Consider the following 16,732-nt stretch of genomic DNA (forward strand, 5'->3'; position numbering starts at 1 on the left):
AACATAAGCCAATTAATATCAAATTTAGATTTAGAAGTATTTCTAGATATAAATTATATTAGTAATTCATTCAAAATATAACAATTGTACTTAATTATAATTACCTCATTTATTCTTATTATAATTACAGTACAGTTAGATACAATTACAAGTAAGATAATAAAATTCAAATATTTTGAATTTTATTCAGTTTACAATGGCTAAATCTGACATTATCAAAATCCAGGTGGATTAAGCAAGAACAAATTTAAAATCAGGCTTATCAACCCCATTTTGAATAAAGTGAAGAGAAAATTTAGGGATACAAATATGTCAGACTAACCTTATATAGTTTTGCAGATAATATTTAGAATATAACACTAACATTTTCAACCCATTTCTATGGTCTTCTTTGGGTGTTCTATAAATTTTTCTGGTGCGATATAAGTTTGATTCCAATTTTTAAATGTTCCAGTCTCCAATGCTTTTTATCTTCAAAATTTATTTTTTTAAATTTTAAAATTTAAACCTTGAAAAGACATGCACCTGCGCCAGCTGTTATAGCATTACGTCATAAATAGCCTGCCATGCTCTCAATAGTTGTTTTTTGTCTTTAAAATTGATTGACAGGCCTTTGCAATCCGCTTTAAAAATTTTTAACACCTCCAGATTTTGCAGTTGGTTTATGTGTCTGGTTTGTCAGATCATTGCCACTTGTAGATTAGGTGTAATGCTGTTTTCATTGGCATAAATCGCTAAGGTGGTATTGCTTTTCTTTTTTTCAATGTCCATTTTGAGCAATCTTTTTGTAAATCCGACATATATGAGGTCTCTATGGAATTTGTTGAATTTTATATATTCCTGGTGTCCTTTCAATTTCTGCCTGGTCTTTCTCATTTCTTATCATGCCAAATGTATCTGGCACTCATATGTTATAGCTATACAATAGGGCAGGGGTGGCAAACCTATGGCATGCGCGCTCAAAGTGGCACATAAGAGACATCATCTGGCATGTAATGTATCATATGATTTCTGTCCTTTTCAATCGTCCTTTCTGTTTATCACCTGATCGTCCTTTTTTCAATCAGATTTTTTATATTTATTTGAATTAAAGCGTATTCATTTAATTTCTTTAAATATCATTATTCGAAGTCTAAGACTTTGGCATGTGTTAACATCTTTAAAGCTAAGTATGCTTACAATATGGCATGCGAACTCAAAACGGTTCACCATTCCTGCAATAGGGAAATGCATCTTGTTTTGGATCCTTTTCTGGAATCCTATTTAATTGGTCTTTGAGTTGGTTTTTTTGCTTATCTGCCATTCTATATATTAGGTCTTTATTGTAGCCATGATTTTCAGCAATTTCTGCTATTTTTCTTATTTCCCTCCATTTGTCTTGTTCTTTGCTACAGTGTGTGTGGGTCCTTCTGATAAATGCTCTAAAAGCTGCCATTTTGTAGTTGTATGGAACGTTAGAGTTGGCTGGGATGTATATTGGGATTAGGGATTGCAATTGCTGGATCCAGCACATTTTTTGGTCTAATGGATCCAGCACCAGGTGGTGGATCCAGTGCTGCAGATCTGCAAATACTCAATTAACTTTCTAAATAATGGCTCAAAAGTCTATGCTGTCGGCGTTGTCGCTTTGCTACATGCACTATTGCTCAGCAGCGAGAGTGACGTTACCATTCAGTGCGGCACGTGTTACATCCCCTCTGTACACCGCATCGCCCACCCTTTTGCCTCTACTGATCTAATTGCCAATTGACTTTTTGCTCTCGCTAAATAAAATAAATAACTTCTCTACTAGTCCTGGTGCATAATTTTAATTTACAGTCAGTTGTGACATCAATGAATCACATGATGGAACGATTTATGATTATTTGATGACCCTGAAACCAACTAACGTAGAGGCCTTCTCCGCAGCGGGGTATATATGCAGTTCATTAAGAAGTAGGTTGGGAGACAACACCATCACTACCATTTGTTTCTTGAGATCCTACTTCCAGAAAAGTCAAAAAAATAACAGAAGTGATTGATTTAATTTTATTTAATCCTTTAAAATACTTTATTCAAGACAAGACTAATATTTTATAATTTTTACTCTAATTCTATTAAGTAAGAGTTTTTAAATTTTATTCTATAAGTGGTTAGTGGCTAGGTTAGGCAATTTTATTGTGAAAATTAGTGAGAAACTGAGACTACCTAGTTAGTTAAATAGTTAATTAAATGAATGATTATCAGTATCTTAGATATATGATGGTATGAATGTATGTGATTCTTGATTGTGATAATAATAACTAACTACTAATTACTTACTACTTTACTAACAGTTATAAATAACTACAGACTGACATGTAGAGCCTATATAAGAAAATTGGTAAGACTGATAGCCACTTAGCCACAGATTATCTGTCGTTACATTATTATAATATATTAATATAAATTAATTAGTAGAATTACCTTTGCTATTATTTAACTTAAAGATTACATTATAATTATAATCTGAATTAAACTTAAATGTTTAATTATCTCTATCTCAAGTGTTAAACCGAACCAAAGTTAAGTTTACTATCTAAATGTGTAAGAAGTTTTACTGATTTATAGTGACCAGTCTAAATAATAAAAGTTTCTTAAGTATTTAAAACAAATGTTTTATTTCTTTTTCCCTGACAGTGGGCTACCCATAGGTACCCCTCTTTTTTGAAGGAATATCTTCCCATCTAATTGTAAGCATGAGGTATAACATAGTATATGTGATAGTTCTAGTATTTGTCTTTGGTCTGCATTGTTTGCCATCTTAGTCACGAGCCAATCTCATAGACCACGGAAACAGGGCTCTAGTTTAACTGACGAATATAGCACCTTAAAGTCTAAAATAGTGATCCAGAATTCTTCAGATGGTTTACAGTTCTGTATGGCTTCAATTACTTGTATGGAATTGGAAATCGCAAACTGATAGACTTCTAGATGTTTAGCCAGGAGCACGTGGATCTTCTGTTCTATTTTTCTGGTGGGTGTGTTGGTTTTGTCCAAGATAGGTCTTTAATTCCATCCCTTGTTTATGCATTTTGGGTAGGCAAATAGGCCTGCTATCGCACCAGAAAAATTTATAGAACACCTGTTTTTGACCCTAGAAATGGTGTGTTACGTTAGTGTTACGTTCTAAATATTATCTACAAAGCTATACAAGGTTAGTGTGACATATTTGTATTTATTATCGCTTTGTTTGCTGGATGGAGTTGATTAAAATTTAGGGATTTGCTTAGCCAGATAATCTGCAATGTTTCCAATGCAAGTTGGATGGATAAAGAAATACAGTAGAGCATCGATTATCCGACCCCCGATTAACCGACCGCGTTCTAGTCGGCAAATTCAAATGTCCACTAGTGATGTGGCGCTACAATATTTGGTTATGTCTTGGCTACTTTAATATTATTTTTGTTAAATTTTTGCATGTTTTAGCTGGCAGCACTGGCTCGACCATGAAAGGGAGTCTAGTATTTAAATCAGACCTAATACACTATACTAATAATGTATTTTTTCATACTTTTCGGTTATCCGACTTTTCAGTTATCCAACCAACCCCAGTCCCCAGTTAAGTCGGATAATCAATGCTCTACTGTAATTTTGTTTTTAAAATCAACTAGAATCTTTATTTTGCTGTTGCATTAAAAATGAGATAAACAAAAATAAATGATGCCAGTTATTTTACCAAAATATCACCAGATTTAGCTTTAAGCATATGGCAGTATTGGTACTGTTCCCACTATCTGTTAGTGACTAAAAAACAAAATTGTTATGTCCATATAAAGGCAACATCCATATTTAGCTCTATCCAAACAATGCTGAATACAATTCACATTATCCAGATAAGGCTTGAATTCTAAATTTTATTCTTGCTTCATCCATTCACTTTTGGATACTGTCAGCATTTATCTCCTTATGATTTGGATAAAGTACACTTTATATAGCCAAAGTTTAAAATTAATAAGTTGTTGCTTGCTTTATCCAATTCATGGGCTATAGCCATAATATATATAATTTTGAACACATTTTTTTTTTAGCTGTAGGAAGAAATAAGAAAAGCACTAAAATATAATCTAAATCTAAAAAATAATCTAATTTGCATTTATGAAATTTCTGATAAACCAGTTATGGTGAATTTACTGCAGCAGAGTTGCCATTTACCTCAAATATATTATAACTAGCAGATAGGCCGGGCATTGCTTGGGCAAAAGTGACGATAGCGAAGATTAAGATTATTACATTATAGTCACAGAAGAAAAAGAGTAATTTCATCAACAAACTAAATATTTCTAAAGAAAGATAGAATTTGAGAATCGAATATTCTAATATCGTTCGATTTTCACGATGTGTTCTGATTATATCATTCGATTTTCACGACGTGTTCTGATTATGTTGTTCGATTTTCACGGTGTGTTCTGATTATATCGTTCGATTTTCATCGAATGTTCTAAAGAAGAAAAGTTGAGAAAAACCGAACTAATCTGTTTACATTTGAAAATCAAATATGTTCTAACATATTATTCTTTTCCTTTTTTTTTTTCCTCCAGCGCCCGTAAATCTTGCACGTCACTTTCTCTTGTTCTCCATTGTTACTTAACACTTCTATTGGTATGTAACACTTCCATTATTGATGGAAGTGTTAAGCCTTAATCCAGTCCCTCTCCCCGTGGGGAGAAATTTCGAAAAATCCCTTCTTAGTGTGCATTTTTGTGACGTATCGTAACTATGTACCAAATTTCAACTTTCAACTCTTAATCGTTTGGGCTCTTAACATTTCCATTGTTACGTAACACTTCCATTGTTAACACTTCCATTGTTACTTCACACTTCCATATTTACTTAACACTTCCATTGTTGATGGAAGTGTTAAGACTTAATCCTGTCCCACTCCCCCATGGGGAGGAATTTCGAAAAATTCCTTCTTAGTGTGCGTTTTCGTGACGTACGCTAACTGCGTACCAAATTTTAACTTTCAACTCCTAACCATTTAGGCATGTCTTGATAATGTATATAGAAGCTTTAATCCTGCCTCTCCCCTGTGGGGAGGAATTTCAAAAAACCCCATCTTAGTGTGCGTTCTCGTGACATACCCTAACTGCGTACCAAATTTTAACTTTCAACTCCTAACCATTTAGGCATGTCTTGATAATGTATATAGAAGCTTTAATCCTGTCCCTCTCCCCTGTGGGGAGGAATTTCAAAAAACCCCATCTTAGTGTGCGTTCTCGTGACATACCCTAACTGTGTACCAAATTTCAACTTTCAACTCCTAACCATTTGGGCTCTGTGCTGATTATTATTATTATTATTATTATCAACTCGTCTCGATTATATATATAGATAAATTTAATGAAATTTTCAATATCATTTTATTAATGAGAAGAATATGTTGATTTAGGAATAGAATTTCTCTTAGATTTTTAAAATTCTACATTAGCAATATTTATTTTCAGAAGCAATTAGCATTAACCATTGAGTCATTGCATTGACATATGCATCCATAATATGGGAATGTAATTGACATGTTGCAAAAAATATAATAATCAAAAGTAGGCTAACAAACATACAAATAAGTAGAATCATATTAATTTTCAATAAATTAAATGTAGTTGGCCAGATGGTCATGTGATAAAGTGTCAGTCTACTGTTAATAGGTATTCAAGTTTGAACTCAATCTAACCTGTAATTCATCATGGATAGTACAGATTGGAGCATCATTTACCATTCCTTGCCCATGATGGCTACATGAATTGTAGGTCATGCCTGTCTATAATAGTTTGTAATTGTGGCTAACAGCATTAATATGCTGGTATCTCACATTAACTAACAAAGCAATCAAATTGAAAGTTAAATTTTTAGAAAATAAGCTTTTAAATAAAAAAAATTGAATATTATTTTGGACTAATTGTCAAAAGTTGATTTAGCTATTCAGTAAACAATGCATTAATTTCTGAATTAACATGTGTTTAAAATTTTGTAGCATAAATATATAAAATAAACTAAGTCAAGAATTAGAAATTCCAATACTTCTAAATAATGAATTCTATCTTTTTATAATTTATAAGAATCATTATATTTATAAGAATAATTTATTAGAATCATATACCAGTTGTAAAATAAACACCAAGAATGAATACTTTTCTGCCATAGATTTGGCCTTGAACTTAGAATATAGTAATGTACTTTTTGTTTCTAATGGCTTTGTAGTTAAAAGCTTGTTTTGCATTTTGGTAATCTGCAGCATAAGAATTGCATTACTCTCACTGCTTGGTATTACAAAATTCTGAGTTCTGGTACTAATATACAGTATATAGCATTATATGAACAATTAATAGTGTCAATTAATAGTGTCAATGTATTTCAGCATATAAATAATAGATAATTTTTAAAACAAATGTTATTTTTCTTACAGTATGGCATTGATGATGAGCACAATATCAAAATGATAGCTTGTTACATCATTTCCTACTCAGTTAAGTTTTAACTAGTAACAAACGACATTATTTTGCACTTTCTGCATAAAATTACTTGTTATTTCCTCTCCAACATTTATCGTTTGATGAATGTTGTTCCTGTTGTTGTTGTTAGAAAATAACATGCTCTTGCATACACTTTTTTCATTCAATCATATAAAATAATTAATACCTTTTATTGTACTATATATAAGTGATATCATGCAGACTGAAAATTTGTAACAATTCAAAATTATGCTTTCTGTTATACTTATGATCTATTATTTGATCTATGATACCTATGATCTATTGTTTTCAAAAAGTAAAGGTAACACATTTTTTAATTATTTATTAAACAAAATATATATACATATAAAAACAAATGAAAAAATGCAGTAAAACTTCTCTTTGTAGCTACCTGGCTTATGTTGTTACCCCTGAAATACCCCTGTAAAACTGTATAAGTTTTATTACGAGATGGTATCAGAAAGTTCCTGGGATATCTATAAGAATTTACATGATAATGTTTTAGAATTTAATCACTGTCCTCTTCAAAATAGCTCCCTTAGGGGAATATACAGTGATTCTTCTATGACTCAGACACTGCAGAAGTCTTCTTCCTGCAAGCTATCCAATACTCCCTGTAATTCTACTTGGATTTTGTTGATGGTCTCAAAGCAGTGCTCTTTCGACTTCAATTTCATTTTCAGGAACAATGCAAAGTCACAGACGACATAAATCAGACAAGTAGGGAGTGTGTGAAACAATCACCATCCTGTTTTCTACTAAAAAATTGCATCATCTTCAGAGGGCATATTGTCATGATGCAATGGCCAATTGTGGTTGCATCACAGTTCCAGTCTTTTTTGTCTCACATTTTCTCTTAAATTCCTCAAAAGATCAAAGTAAAAGTCACAATTGACTATCACACTGGGAAGAACAAATTCTTGTTGAACGATGCTTTTAATGTAAAAAAAAAACCATTAGCATGCATTTTATTGCAGTTCTGATCTGCATTGTCTTTTTTGGTTTGACAAGGTATTTTGAGGGTTTTGGTAGCAGATTTCCCAAGCTTCATGCAAAACTGCGCACTACTTGAATCTGTCAGATATTGTATCAGTCCAGAGTAGTCTTTGCACTACTTTACAAGACTGCACATAATGACAAAACGTGTTTGCACTACAATGCCACTCAGCCTAATTAATCAGCAGATTTGGAAGCAATAATCTTGACAGGCATATGCACTTCCATTGAATGGTACAGTAATGCCAACTAAACTACAGGAACTTTCTAATACCATCTCATATAAATCAAACTCCATCTTGGTGACCACTTATGTGTCATTTGCAAGATTTAATAAAGAAAAATATCAATAAGCCTGATGTAAAAGCTAGTTTAATTATTATTGGGCACTTTTGCACATTTAGTGACTTCTGTTTAATAATTTTTTCTGAATTCTCCTGTTAAAATACAGTATTTAATAAAACTATTATTAACACATCATAAACACATTGATTCTATGATATCAAACACATGATATCTAATTATCACAGAAGTATATCAAATATAAACTTTGTAAATACAGTAAAACCTCACTTAAGTGGGTTCTTTTGGGGTATACAATTTCTAGCCATGTAAGTGGGTGTTTATTTAGGTGAGATTATGAAATATTGAAATACAGAACTGTAATTACTGTCCTGAATCCTGCTAAAAGTTTAATACAGATTATAAAAGTAAACAAAAAATAAATAAATAAAATAAAAGATCCACACAATACTGTATCCTTTGTAATATGCAGTAATTCAAACTTTTATATGGATTAACATATTAACACTGAATAATAGAATATTAACATACAGAGTATAGGTAAAGTTAACAGTAGATTTGTTCAAGTATTGTGCAGTCCAGTACTAAATAATTCTGTTTAGTACTACCTCACATGGCCAGAAATTGTATATCCCAAAAGAACTCACTTAAGTGAAGTTTTACTGTATTTACAAAGTTTATATTTGATATACTTCTGTGATAATTAGATATCATCTTCTTCACAGATCTATCATAAAGGAAACTACTTTTTTAAAGGAGAGTCATTTTTATTGTTTTCAGCAGAAATGCTTTCCAGGCTGTGCCTTTCATCAGTCTGTTTTGATGACCTTAAACACTAAAATACACAATGACCTCACACTCATTATGTGTTTTACTCATATTTCTACTAAGTTTTACCCTTCATTTTTACTAATTTTTATTTTATACATACCAATTTTTTACATTCTGGTTTTAATAGTATACAAAGTTTAAATTTTTATATATTATTTTATACATTTATATAATTTATAGTATCATTTATTTTTATTTTCAAGCTCATCCAGATTTTATAAATCAGTAACAGAGTTTTAAAAATACATTTTTCTTTTTCATTAAAAATATTGTAAACATCAACTAAAATAGACTGATGAGGGGCTGAAAACAATAAAAATGATTCTTGAAAAAAGTAGTTTTCCTTGTATGATAGATCCTTGAAGAAGATAATATCTATCATAGTACTACAGAAACTCCAGATCATAAGCTAAAACAACATTTATACTTTGTTTAATAAAAATAAAGTTAGACCTAAAATACTGTTTATTTATGCTCATTGGCAAAAAGTTTTGCACCCCGATAAAATAGTTTTAATTTCTGCCAAACTCAGCATTTAGCTGTCTCAGACAAATATGTAAATGATTATGGTTGTGATCTGATTGCACACTGGTAATGCCACTGGAATGCCTTAAAATCACTCCCCAAGTATTCTGTAAAAAGACTTGCAGAAGCTCACTGACTATGTTCAGAATTTTCAGTGTATCTGTTGTTTGGAGGTCTTTGAATGCCAGGTCTTTGTATGGTGCAGTCAAATGCATTCTGCATAGCTGATAGAGTATGACAAGACCCACATCATTGGGCCAAAGGAAGCAGGATGGTTATTTTGCCAAATTGCCAATCATCTGGGTTATTCTGATCTGGTTGTCAGTAGGTATTTACAGCAGTGGATATGTGAGGTCAAACATATATGGCAGGCAGGTTCTGGTTACTGCAGACAGATCATTGGGAGAGATTATTGTCTAATCATGAGACAAGCACAAACAGCTGCAACAGTATCTTTGTCTGTTATTCAGGGACAAGTGGGAGCCTGGCTTTAGAATCCTCTCTCTTCCTATACCATTGACAAGTGACTAGAAGAGGAAAATTTGCCTGTATGACAATTGCTGTATGTCCTGACATCATTGGCTTTGTTTGAACTGATATCATGACTGCTATGGTTTGACAATTTATTGGATTTAGCAGAGAATCCCAATTCTGTTTAGGAACTGACAACCCCTGTGTTAATGTGGAGATCATTGCTCTGTGCTAAACCAAAATTTTGATATTGATATTAGTAATGAGCCTGATACCAAGATTATATTGATAATCAATAAGTTTATAAAGTAACTGCTATAGTATATCATCAATCACATACAATCTTACATAGAGGCAAAAAGGTTTATTCAACTTGAAAAACTAATATTTTTTATCATATATAGTGATCTTCATCAGGTTGATGTTCCAAAACTTGAACATTTACAAATACTAACCAAACTAGAACTTAAATATTTGAATGTCAAAAAATAAAAAATGTTTACAATCTGCTGGATTGTTGTGATGAGCAAAAGCATAATAATAATAAAATAGTAACAAAAGTGCTCATCAAATTACATTAAATATGATCAAATATATTAATTTTTTGAGTTGAATAAACCTTTTTGATGCTATGTATAGTTGTATGTGATTGGTAATTGAAAAATTTTTATCAAGTTTTACTGTAATTCTTATCAAAAATTGTTGATTAGTGTTGTGCCAATAACAATATATCAACAATTTGATATATTGTTATTGGTATAGCAAATATAGATTTTAAAATCTAAAATGTTATATTGTAAACAATTATCAATTATAATATTACAAAATAATAATTTAATTTATAATTTATAATCCAATAAATTTAAATAATCTTTTTGTTTTATTTTTTCACTTTTAAGATTACAAAAATTCTTTTATAATTTTGTAAATTACTGTTTTTAGGGGCTGGTGCAGTTAGAGCTGCTTTGCAAGCAACTCTATGAAGCCACCAGTGCTGCAGATCGAACAGAAGCAGAAAAAGCTCTTGTTAATTTTGCTGATTCTCCAGACTGCCTCACTAAGTGCCAACTTCTCTTGGAAAGGGGAAGTGTATGTTATTTAAATAATTCTTATTAAAAAAAATTATATATAAAATAATTATATCATGTATTAAATAATGTAATTTATATATGTGATATGTTAGAGGAATTTTATTGAAGCTAAACAGTTTATTTAAACAAAATGAATTCTAATGTATGGAATAATCAAATTTTTACAGTTAAAGTTTATAATTTTAAAACTGCTAATAATCCAAATGTTTGCTATATATCATATTTACTCATGTATAAGACAATCTCGCATATAGGACAAGGTGTGACTTTAAAGATCAAAATAAAGAAAATTAGATTTATTAATACAATTCTAATTTTATTTTGTTTAATCACAAATAAAATATCAAATGTGTATAAATGCACACATTGTCCTGCTAAAATTACTGGCATTTTAAGCCTTAAGGAAAAATCTTGTAAAATCAACAACATAATTTGTTCATGTAAAGCTGGACAATCTGCAACCTTTTTTGCCAATTCTTAACAGTCAAATCCACTCTCCGTCGTTTACACTTATGAGTCTCTCTGAATTCTGATATCTGAATAATTATCTGTTTTCATATGGGAATGGATTAAAACTTATATCAGGCTCTCGATATAAGTTTGGAATTTCAATTCGGAATTCAATTCAAAAGCTTTGCTTTTCCTATTGCTATTTATCTTTACTTCTGACAATATCACAAGAACAATTGAAACAACCCAGATAAAATACTTTTGTTTTTAAACACCAGAGGGTAAGCATCTGGTAAAAAATGAGAATATACGGTTCAGAAGAATTATTACAAAAAAACATCCTTTGCTTGTGCATATAGGATAGCCTAGGTTTTTGAAGCAGTGAAAAATGAATGAAAACTTCATCTTATATGCTAGTAAATATGGTAAATTTAATTTAAGCATAATTAAAAAGGATTTATACAAGTGTATGTTGTTTAATACTTTATAACAAATTTTTTTGTGATCTTAAAAATTTTAAGATGTTTTACATTAATAATTTAAATAAATTTTTGTTGATAAACTCAAAAATCAGTTTCACGTGATTGGAAAAGAGATCACTGAATATTTAATGGATCAGTACATCAAATAATAAACATTTTAAAATCAAATCTTATTTAATTAAAGTATTTTTAAAATATCAGTTCTTTTGATCATAAAACATTATAAAAATATGAAGTTACTAAATTATTTACATTTGAGAAAATTACAATTTTTAACAATTATGTAATTATAAGAATGAATAAATTAAAATAATTTAAAAATTGATAGATTAGGAAATTTTATTTTAATGAACAAACACTCTATCACATCAAGAACTAGCAAAAATCTCTAACAAATTTAATAAAAATAAATGCTATCTTTTCTTTTCAACAGACATCTTCTGGTTACATATATGGAATGCAGAATGGAACATTCATTTTAAAAAATAGTACATACTGTACTATAAAACGAAACTTCCAGTAACCACAAGCCCAGTACAGCAACTGCAAAAATGGAATAAGTTATTAAAAACATATAATAATGTACAGTACAAAAATGAAAATTATTATTATGGAGAACTGTGAGATCTCATAGAATGCTCTCCAAGCTGAAGAAAGAGAATCTGCCTCTTTACAATTGATAGATATACATTTTTTAAAGATCTTGTAAATTTCTGTGTTTAAGGTTGAGACAAGGTAGGTTGGCAGAATGATGTAAAAGGCATGCACTTCATTAAACTTAACTTGAACATCATCTTCTCTTGCAGAGGTAGCCAGCACTTTGTTTGAAAGTCCCTTCTTGCACTATACTCATGTATCTTCATGGACAGGCATCTAGCTGTAGCATTAATGTATTTGCAGGAATGGTTTAATGGTTTACTCTGTAGTCTTGTAAGGGGTTGGTGTAGATACCTGGTAAGTAGCCACTCTCAGTTGGGTCTTTGAATTCCTGATGACTGAAAAACCTTAGGGTTTCATTTACATGCTATCTTGAGTTTAGCAGACTATGCAGTCTCCTCTGTAGATATTGGCTAGAGTCTTGTTGGTAATGTCCCCCATTGTGATGCTGTATCTGATGTCTGGTGGTTGTTGTAGTAGTATAAATGCCCTAATTAGGACCATAAAGTAGCCATGTTGATTGGCTAAGACTGCAGTGTAACATAACTCTTCCCTATCTTGTGAAGAACAATATGTGAAAGCTCTTCTAATTAGAGATCTAAAGGTGGCCTTCTTGTAAGCAAAAGGATTGTGAGATTGTTCCAGGATCTGAAAGTTTTACTTTATAGTAGTATGTCCTTTTTTTCCCTGCTTTTTTTTTCTCTGTTTTTTCTGTTTTTTAAAATGAGTGTTCCATTCTTCATTCCATATATAACCTGAAGATGTCCATTTTGAAATTGTAAGAAAATATTTTTATTAGATTGTTGGAGTTTTTTGCTGATTCTTGGTGTGATAGTGTGTTTGTTTATACATACAATCAGTTAAATAGTAGAAATTTTCATTTCAGTGTCTCATATTATTATAATTACAGTACAGTAACTGCACAAATCTGAAACTAATTGAAATCAGTATTAAAGGAAAAGCTCAGATTAATGGGGGTATGATGATAAGGATATTTGCTTTGAGACTATTTTTTTACTGTTGTAATGTACTTTACAGTAGCAAATAGAGATTAGAATTGCTGTTAAGTCAAACATTCATTCTTTCTGTGACCAGCAATACTAACAACACATGACTTAAGTTTATTTTACACACATACAGTTGACATTAATTTAGTTAGGGGAATGGCAATACCTGTTCGAATGACTATGGACTCATATTAGCTCAATTGTACTGTATTGTCAATATTGTGTATTATTTATCTTTTTTAAACTTGAGATACACATTTAATCATTATATGACAATTATTTTAATTTTGTGTAAATAATAGTCAATATGTTTAGAAACAAAAAAAAAACACATTATATTTTACTAACTAAAAATATTAACCTATCAATTAACTTTTTTGAAATTTTTCAGGAATTGTCTTGTTTATATATATTTTATATTATAAATCTTTCTTAAAATATAGCAAAAGATATAGCAGATATCGACAAATATACCATACACCTTGAATTAAATTTTTTATTGCTTTTAATTTGTCTTTATTTTATATTAATCAATTGATGTTATTGCATAAATTATTTCTGTAGTTTTCCTATGCTCAGCTTCTGGCAGCAACAACTTTAACCAAATTAGTATCAAGGAATCCTAGTACTTTGACATTACAACAGAGGATTGATATTAGTAAGTACAGAATAGAAAAAAATGTAATGATTAGAATGAAGCTATTATTTAATTTAATTTTTTAATTAATTAATTTCAATTTTTTATAGGAAATTATGTGCTAAATTATCTTGCAACCAGGCCAAAATTGGTAAATTTTGTCACTCAAGCTTTGGTGCAACTGTTTTCTAGAATAACAAAACTAGGATGGTTTGAAACAGACAAAGATGAATATGTATTTAGGAATGTTGTCAGCCAAGTTAGAGGATTTCTTCAGGTAAAATTTACAATTTAATTTGAATGTAAATTTTAGGAGTATAATAATGATAATAATAATAAAATTATACAATGCAATAATAAACTGATTAGCATTCAGGATAAGTTCTATATATGATGATCTGTTTATGGAGTACAAAAGAAACACTAACTAAAACAGTATTTTATGGAGTTATTATAACATTATATACATAGAAATGTGATCTTGATTGGAAAATCTGTTAAAATTATATATATTTTACAGCCATTTTACTTATATTTCATTATGTATGTATGTATATATGCATGAAGCTACATTGGCATATGAACTCGTTCACACATTCTTTGACATGAAATGGTACAGTAGAAAGGAGATGTTGAATACATTATCAGAAAAATCCAAAATATTGAAATAATAAAATACTTTCTTCACTACAAGCTACACTACAAACCATATGCAGTTGATTATACTAAATATTGTGAATTTTATAGAAAATCCTTTTGATTTAAGATAAATTGGGTATGTTGATCTTAATTCTGAACTCAGATTTTTTCATTTTATTCTGATTTTGAGATTGAGATTTCTTATATTATTTATTTGTTTTGGTGGATTTTTTTTTTTCACTTATGGGTTTCTTAGATACTTTAGATGATCTTATGTTTTTTATATTTGTAAAATTCATAATGATTATTATATTTAGTTAAAATATAATTTAGGTGAAAAAATATTTTTTCTATTATATTTTGAATTGCATTCATATTGAATAAAATCTCTAAATATGTTCATAAAATTAAAATAAAAAACCATTAAAACTTCAGCACAAATTCTTTAATATTAAGAACATTTTCAAACGCATGAAGCGTCCATCATCAGTTACTTTCCTTAAATCAGTTGCTTTCCTTTAAAATATTTCAATGTAGACAGAGCTACTTCACAAAGTATGTTCACACATTATCATACCTGCATAATGATAGCCTGTTTAATCAATTCCTTTTAGTATATAAGTATGATTTTCAACAGATTCTGTATTGTTTATCTAATAGATAAATCTGAAATATAAAATTAAAACTTGGACAAAATTGAAGATATAATTAGTCTGTGATATCAATTTTTTTTTGGACTGTCCCCGAAAAATCCAGGACATAATAATCATAGTATATGTGATACATTTGGAAATTAAGTTTTAATTGACTAGAAAGAAACATAAACATACTTTTATGATATTATTGTCATAAGAAAATACAGTTTTCTTCAACATATTCATTCTTCTTTGAGGTTTAAGCAATTGTTGTAGTGACAGAAGTTCTTGCAAACCCTTGTTAAAGAAGTCTCCCACCAACTTAAGGATCCAACTTTGCACATTGTCTGCAGCTCTTTGTCACTACTGAATTGTTGTCTTCCCAAAAACTGGCCTAACAATGGCTGATTGGTTAAAACCACTAAACACTGATGGTTGGTTGTGGGTTCACCCCTCTCCATATTAGTAACACCTAGAGGCCTGTTTCCCATAAAAGATCTTCTGGGGGCATTCCTCCTCATCAGATCACCCATGTGTTGCATTGCCTTAATTGAATAAAACTAACCGAAAACTGCATCTAATATGAAAACAGATGGAAAGCAAAAGGTACTCAATTGGGACTATATGGCAGATGTTCAAAGATTTTTCCACTTGAATTTTTTCAGCAATTTTCACTTGCTATGGATAGAATTTTGCAATGCATTATTATGAAACAAATCACTCTAGAACTCAGTAGACCATGTTTTTTGCTTTGAATAACCTCGTAATAACTTTTGGCATCTCATAATAACTTTTGATGTTTATTGTTACATAGTAAACCATTATCTGATATAATCATATTGCCAAACAATCTGCTGGATTATCTATTGGGCTATATTAAGGCTAATAACTAATTAGATACAAATCAGTTTGACTAAATATATTTGTATCTGATTAACACTTATTAGCCTTAATATAGCCCAATAGATAATCCAACAAATTATTTAGCAATATTTATTATTACTCCACAACAATAAAGAGTTACAGACAATTATGCAAGGTTGGGTCTGTAAGTTGGTGGGAGACTTCTTTCAGAGTTTGCACAAGCTTATCTGTTGTTATGATAAATGTTTGAACCTCAAAGATTAATAAATTGAAAAATAGCTGTAACTATGTATCTTTCTGTGACAATAAGCATAAGTTCAAAAAAGTAAATTTCTGTTCTTTTTACTCAATTGGAACTTAATTTCTGGACATACATTGTGTATTGTGTAATGTGAAAGGCATGGGAAATACTGTATTAATTATATATTAATATAGTAAATATACATTTTAATTAATATAAGCAATAAATACTGAACATCATTATATATAATAATCTATATCTTAAGAGCCATATTATAGATGTACATTACATTTTATTGGTTTATTTGGAAAGTTCATAGCGATTTTTAAGAAAAGTAAAAGAAACTGTTTTAAAACTAAAAATATACTTTTATTCCGTTATATATGCGCCATTGTTTTTAATGATATGTTGC

The 16,732-nt window shown here is 30.0% G+C and overlaps 1 protein-coding gene across 6 annotated transcripts in view; it reads left to right on the forward strand.

Moving 5' to 3' along the window:
* Ranbp16 (Ran-binding protein 16) overlaps positions 1-16,732 on the forward strand; it is a 105,015-nt gene that overhangs the window by 8,504 nt on the left and 79,779 nt on the right. For all 6 annotated transcript variants that reach the window (XM_067273337.1, XM_067273334.1, XM_067273336.1 and 3 more), the window contains exons 2-4: positions 10,560-10,706; positions 13,869-13,962; positions 14,052-14,218. In XM_067273337.1, the coding sequence (XP_067129438.1) occupies positions 10,560-10,706; positions 13,869-13,962; positions 14,052-14,218 (408 nt within the window). The remainder of the gene's footprint in view (positions 1-10,559; positions 10,707-13,868; positions 13,963-14,051; positions 14,219-16,732) is intronic.

Source organism: Centruroides vittatus, unplaced genomic scaffold (genome assembly GCF_030686945.1).
Source record: "Centruroides vittatus isolate TY-2023 unplaced genomic scaffold, ASM3068694v2 contig_474, whole genome shotgun sequence".
In the NCBI taxonomy this organism is placed as follows: Eukaryota; Metazoa; Arthropoda; class Arachnida; order Scorpiones; family Buthidae; genus Centruroides; species Centruroides vittatus.